Below are 6,190 nucleotides of genomic sequence, written 5' to 3' on the forward strand. Positions count from 1 at the left end.
GATTGCAGTGAGGGACTGAGGTGGCGACATAGGGAGGGAGAGTAGAGATTCGAAAATGATTTGGAAGGACCTGGGATGATGCAGCAGAGGAGAGACAAGATGGCAGAGATGCTCGTGGAGCTCTGGTGTGTGCTGCCGAGTGAGCAATGGGCACTTCTCACTGTGTTACTCAACTGAACCTCGGGTCCACACGCCCGACGCACAGCAAAGCCGATCTACTGACACCAGGTTGCGGTGAAGGAAAGTACAGTGTTTATTGCGGGTGCCAAATAAGGAGAATGGGCAGCTCATGCTCCAAAGACCCAAACTCCCCAGTGGTTTTCAGGGAAGTGTTTTTAAAGGCAACATTTGGGATGAGGGCTGCAGGGTGCATGCCTTTCTTTTGATTGGTTGGTGGAGAGGTAACGGAGTGATGTTCTGGGAACCTCAGTCCTCAGGGTCCACATGGTTACGCTCAGTGTGTAGTCACCATCCTCCATCTGGGTGAGGGGTCTTAGTTCTTGCAGAACGACTCAAAGAGATGCATCACATTGTTATCTGTATCACTTCAGGAGGATCTGGGACTCTGTTTTATCACTGAGCTATTGTTTCTTTTTTTTGGAGTATAGTTGATTTACAATGTTGCATTAGTTTCAGGTGTACCACAAAGTGATTCAGTTCTCTACACACACACACACACACACACACACACACACACACACACACACATTCTTTTTCAGATTCTTTTCCATTATAGGTTATTACAAGATATTGAGTATAGTTCCCTGTGCTATACAGTAGGTCCTTGTAGGTTATTGATTCTGTAATAGAAGCACTAAGTACGATGTGACTGCCTTGTTCATATAACTGCATCCCAGAGTGATTGTGGTAGCGATGGGCTCGGAGAACAATGGAAACAGTGAGAGAGACGGCTGTGTTAGCAGCAGGGGCTGTCAGATTTCACTGAAGGGGGCTGGCATTGGGGAATGTTGGGACATGGTCATGGGGCTCAGAAGACATGATGTGTTGCGTGTCCTGCAGGTGGAAGGGCTGGACTGGAGCTAAGGGTGTCAAGAGTGGGATGTGCCTGGCTGTGCAGGGGATGCAGGCTATGAAGGGTGTTGTGTGCTAGGCTAGGGTGTTTGGACTTGATCCCAGAGACACATTCAGCCATTAGTTCATTCAGTAAGCAAGACAGATCCAGGCCCCATTCTCATGGAGTTGACAGCTGGGCTGACTACCCCAAGCCATTTGAGGTTTTTTGTTTTGTTTTTTTAATTTTTATTTTGGCTGTGCCATGCAGCATGCAGAATCTTAGTTCCCCAACCAGGGATCAAACCCGCATCCCCTGCAGGGGAAGCACAGAGTCTTAACCACTGGACTGCCAGGGGAGTCCCCATTTGAGGGTTTTAATGAACCTGGTTGGATTGGTTGTATATTCACATGCACCTCAAACAATTTTAAAAGATAAGATAGGGTTTCCCTGGTGGTGCAGTGGTTGGGAGTCCGCCTGCTGATGCAGGGGACACGGGTTTGTGCCCCAGTCAGGGAAGATCCCACATGCCGCAGAGCGGCTGGGCCTGTGACCATGGCCGCTGAGCCTGCGCGTCTGGAGCCTGTGCTCCACCACGGGAGAGGCCACAACAGTGAGAGGCCCACGTACTGCAAAAAAAAAAAAAAAAGATAATATATGCACCTGGTCAAAGAATCCAGCCATGCAAAATGGTCTGTGATGAGAAGATACTCTCTCCCCAACCCTGGTCCCTGGTCCTCTTTAGACAGAATCATTATTATCTATTTCCTCTGTATCCTTCTAGGGATGTTCTGTGCACACATACTATATATGCACAAAGTGTTCTTCACCTTTTGAAGAACACGTCATTAACAGTGTGTCCTCTTTTCATTAACAATGTGTCTTGGAGTTCATTCTAAATGACTGCACAGTGATCTGCACTCTTTTCATGGCATCAGACCTGAGTACCTCATATGCGCCATAATGTGACTGGTCCCCTACGGACGCACACTGAGGTCAGTGTTAGTCTTTTTGCTGCTTCGGATATAGCCTCGGTGCTTATTCTTGGGTGCATGTTTTGCACCCATATCCAAGTGTGTCTTTGGAATCAGTTCTGAGAAGTGGAGTTGTTTGGTCACAGAGTTTGTGCATTTTAAATATATTAGCTGTTTCTACTTTGCCCACAGAAGAGGTTGTACCAGTTTACCCAGTATAGGAATGTTTATTTCATGAAGCCATAGGCAGACTCTTGTTCTTTACAGATTTTCTACATTAAAAGGATGACTGAAGTTGATCACCATTTCTCATATTTAAAAGCCCAATTGTAGGGGTTTGTTTTTGTTTTTGTTTTGTTTGTCATGGACTGCAATTTTATGGTGATACCTATTTTTCTATTGGGTTGTTAGGGTTTTTTCTTATTGATTTATGAGAGTTCTTTACATATTAAGCAAATTAGCTTCTTTCCTTTTGTAAGTGTTGTAAATAGTTGTGTTTTCCCCCCCAGTTTCTCATTTGTCCTTTGATTTTGCCCATGCTATTTCTGCCACTCAGGAAGTTTCTTTTTGGTTTATCGGATTTGTATTTTAGATTTCTGTTGCAAGGAACTGAACCGGGATGAGAAGAAAAGAGACATATTTGAAAGATATTTGGGAGGTAGAATGGAAAGGCCATGGAGTATTTCTTGAAGCTCTGATAATGGGTGACTTTTGAATTCTTCATGAAAAACTGAGTCACAGATGCCTAAACACAAACTTTGAGAAACAGGAGGAAAAAGTGAAATCAAAGAATTAAAGAAGGGGAGGGAGCTTTCTGGTGCAGCAAATGTCACTGGAAGTGGCCGTGGGTGCCTCATGTGTCAAGGCTGCCAAGCCTTCCTGAATTGGCCCTTCCTCCGGCTGGCCTCGGTGCCAGTCCCAGTCCTGGTGTCTGAGACTGGTGGATGAATGTATTTTAGGTGGATTTTCTCTAAAGGACAATTCAGAAAATATGTAATATTAACTTCTGATTTGACTAATCTCTGGATTGGTTTTCAGTTTTAACCACAGCAGCAACTTGTGCCCTTTTAATGCTTTTCTCTCCTGTCTTTTTCTTTCTCTGTGTATTTTTTGATAAAGGGACCATCTAGAAGCTGCGGGTCACGTGTGTATTCTGAAAAATGCCTTGGACTTTGAAAGCCCATCCGAAATCTCCAACTTCATCAAGGCTGAGAGCTTGGAGGCAGCTATGGCTCTTCATCTATATAGAGGGGGTAGACTTCTGCCAGGTAACCCCCCCTTCCCCAAAGGTGGAGCCCTAGCAGTCACAAAACCAGAGCGCCTGCGATTTCAACTTAAACATCGATGAAGCAGCTTATCCCTGCTCAGAAATGGAAGGGATACAATCATCTTTTTGCTTTGCTCTTCTAAACGGAGTAGTTTTCTAAAAACGATGTAACTACACCAATTGAGAATGGATGCATATATACTGAAGCTGTTTTTCGGCATGAAGAGTCTTTTTTTTTTTTTTACAATTTTTAAAAATAATTTATTTATTTATTTATTTATTTTTGGCTGTATAGGGTCTTCGTTGCTGCACACGGGCTTCTCATTGCGGTGGCTTCTCTTGTTGCGGAGCACGGGCTCTAGGCGCGCAGGGTTCAGTAGTTGTGGCATGTGGGCTCAGTAGTTGTGGCTCACAGGCTCTAGAGCGCAGGCTCAGTAGTTGTGGTGCACGGCCTTAGTTGCTCCACAGCATGTGGGATCTTCCCGGACCAGAGATTGAACCCCTGTCCCCTGCACTGGCAGGCGGATTCCTAACCACTGCGCCACCAGGGAAGTCCCTACGGCATGAAGAGTTTTATCCTGAATGTTTTTGATGTATATTTCTTAACTCAAAGTCTAATTTTCAAAAGTTAGAAATGTGACTCTTTCACAAAATATAGAAGTGAGCACATAGGAGAGAGTTTATTCAACTGATTTATTAATGAAGAAACTACTAAGATACTAAAGCCAGTTTAAAGAGCATTTGAGGGACTGAGATTTTTTTTTTGAATTTTTGAATTTTATTATTTTTTTTATACAGCAGGTTCTTATTAGTCATACATTTTATACACATCAGTGTATACATGTCAATCCCAAACTCCCAATTCATCACACCACCACCCCCAGTTTCTCCCCTTGATGGCCATATGTTTGTTCTCTACATCTGTGTCTCTATTTCTGCCCTGCAAACCGGTTCATCTGTACCATTTTTCTAGTTTCCACATATATGCGTTAATATACAATATTTGTTTTTGTCCTTCTGACTTACTTCACTCTGTATGGCAGTCTCTAGATCCATCCACGGAGGGACTGAAATTTGAATAGGCTAGGATTAGGTTAGCTGCAGAACTGGTTATGTCCAGCAGGGCAATCAACCATAAGCTTTGGGGCTTTCTTTTCTTTTCTTTTTTTTTTTTTTTTTTCTGGCTGTGCTGCATGGCATGCGGGATCTTAGTTCCCCAACCAGGGATTGAACCCATGCCCCCTGCAGTAGAAGCTCAAAGTCTTAACCACTGGACCACCAGGGAAGTCCCGAGGGTTGCGGGGAGCTATCTTTTCTACTGGTGTGTTAGTCAGGGTTTTCTAGAGAAACAGAGCCAAGAGGAAATGTAGATATAGATACAGATGTAGATATAGATACACACACACACACACACACACACACACACACACGTATGTGAAGATTTATTATAGGGATTGGCTATGTGATTATAGAGGCTGAGAATTCCCACAGTCTGCCATCTGCAAGCTGGACACCCAGGAAAACTGATGGTTTCATTCAACCCGAGTCTGAAAACCTGAGAATTGGGGGGCTGACGGTGTAAGCCCCAGTCTGAGTCTAGAAGCCCAAGAACCAGGAGTGGTGATGTCCGAGGGCAGGAGAAGATGGATGTCCCAGTTTAAGCAGAGAGCATGAATTCACCCTTCCTCCCCCTTTTAGTTCTATTCAAGCCCTTAACGGATTGGGTGAGGCCCACCTGCATTGTTGAGGGAGATCTTCCTTCCTCAGACTACAGATTCAAATGCTAGTCTCTTCCAGAAACGTCCTCCCAGACACATCCAGAAATCATGTTATACGAGCTCTCTGGGCCTCCCTTAGACCAGACACATTGACTTCTAACATAAACCATTACAACTGCAGCAAAGTGATTGGCATCTCTGCCTGCAAAGTATTGGATGCAACTGCACAGAGCATGAGCTCTTAATTAACAGTAAATACTGAGGTCAAACAGCAGTATCTTCTCTTAGAAAACGAATCCACGGGGACCTTTAAACACTGCTTCTGGGATTCCCTGGTGGTGCAGTGGTTAAGAATCCTCCTGCCAATGCAGGGGACACAGGTTCGAGCCCTGGTCCGGGAAGATCCCACATGCTGCAGAGCAACTGAGCCCGTGCTCCACAACCACTGAGCCTGCACTCTAGAGCCCGCGAGCCACAACTACTGAGCCCGCGAGCCACAACTACTGAGCCCGTGGGCCACAACTGCTGAAGCCTGCGCACCTAGAGCCTGTGCTCCGCAACAAGAGAAGCCACCGTAATGAGAAACCCGCGCACCACGGTGAAGAGTAGCCCTTGCTCGCCACAGCTAGAGAAAGCCCGCGTGCAGCAACGAAGACCCAATGCAGCCAGAAATAAATAAATAAAAATAAATCAAAAACAAAAACAAAAAACACTGCTTCCTTGGACCACGAAAGGATGTGCATGCAGTCATCCTCTTGGCTTTAGCTACAGTTTTTGGATATTTCTTCTTAACCCTCCCAAGGCCAATTTGACTTCACTGAGAGCCCAGCGGCCACCGAGTAGAGGCAGGGCAGATCATTTTGTTGTTGGGCCGTGAGTGGCTTTTTCCAAATATGAATTAAATGACCTGGCAGTGCCAGCTTTTCAGGAGGTGGTATGTCACCTGAGGCCCCAAATTACCTACAGTAATCATCATACGGGGATAACACTTCACTTAGCAAAATGTGTCAGCTTCTGAAATTTTCAGATGTCTCATTGCTAAAGGTGACTTCCTGTTTCCCTGCACTGTATCAAACCTTATTTAATCTTCCAGCTCTCTCTCTTGCTTCCCACACCATAGGAAGTTGGACCCTCTCTTCATATTCAGGCCTTACTTTGTGTATATATATACATATATATATATATGTATATATATACACATATATATGTATATATATAC

At 44.7% G+C, this 6,190-nt stretch overlaps 1 protein-coding gene across 4 annotated transcripts in view; it reads left to right on the forward strand.

Annotated features, from left to right (window-relative positions):
- Positions 1-6,190, forward strand: part of GLT1D1 (glycosyltransferase 1 domain containing 1) — a 155,347-nt gene that overhangs the window by 19,858 nt on the left and 129,299 nt on the right. For all 4 annotated transcript variants that reach the window (XR_003436776.1, XM_027125138.1, XM_027125137.1 and 1 more), the window contains one exon: positions 3,106-3,254. Coding sequence is in view for 3 of the 4 variants with exons in the window: in XM_027125138.1 (XP_026980939.1) it covers positions 3,106-3,254 (149 nt within the window). In the remaining variant the exon portion in view is untranslated. The remainder of the gene's footprint in view (positions 1-3,105; positions 3,255-6,190) is intronic.

This window comes from Aethalodelphis obliquidens, unplaced genomic scaffold (genome assembly GCF_003676395.1).
Source record: "Aethalodelphis obliquidens isolate GAN/ISIS:26980383/991018 unplaced genomic scaffold, ASM367639v1 scaffold28, whole genome shotgun sequence".
Classification (NCBI taxonomy): domain Eukaryota; kingdom Metazoa; phylum Chordata; class Mammalia; order Artiodactyla; family Delphinidae; genus Aethalodelphis; species Aethalodelphis obliquidens.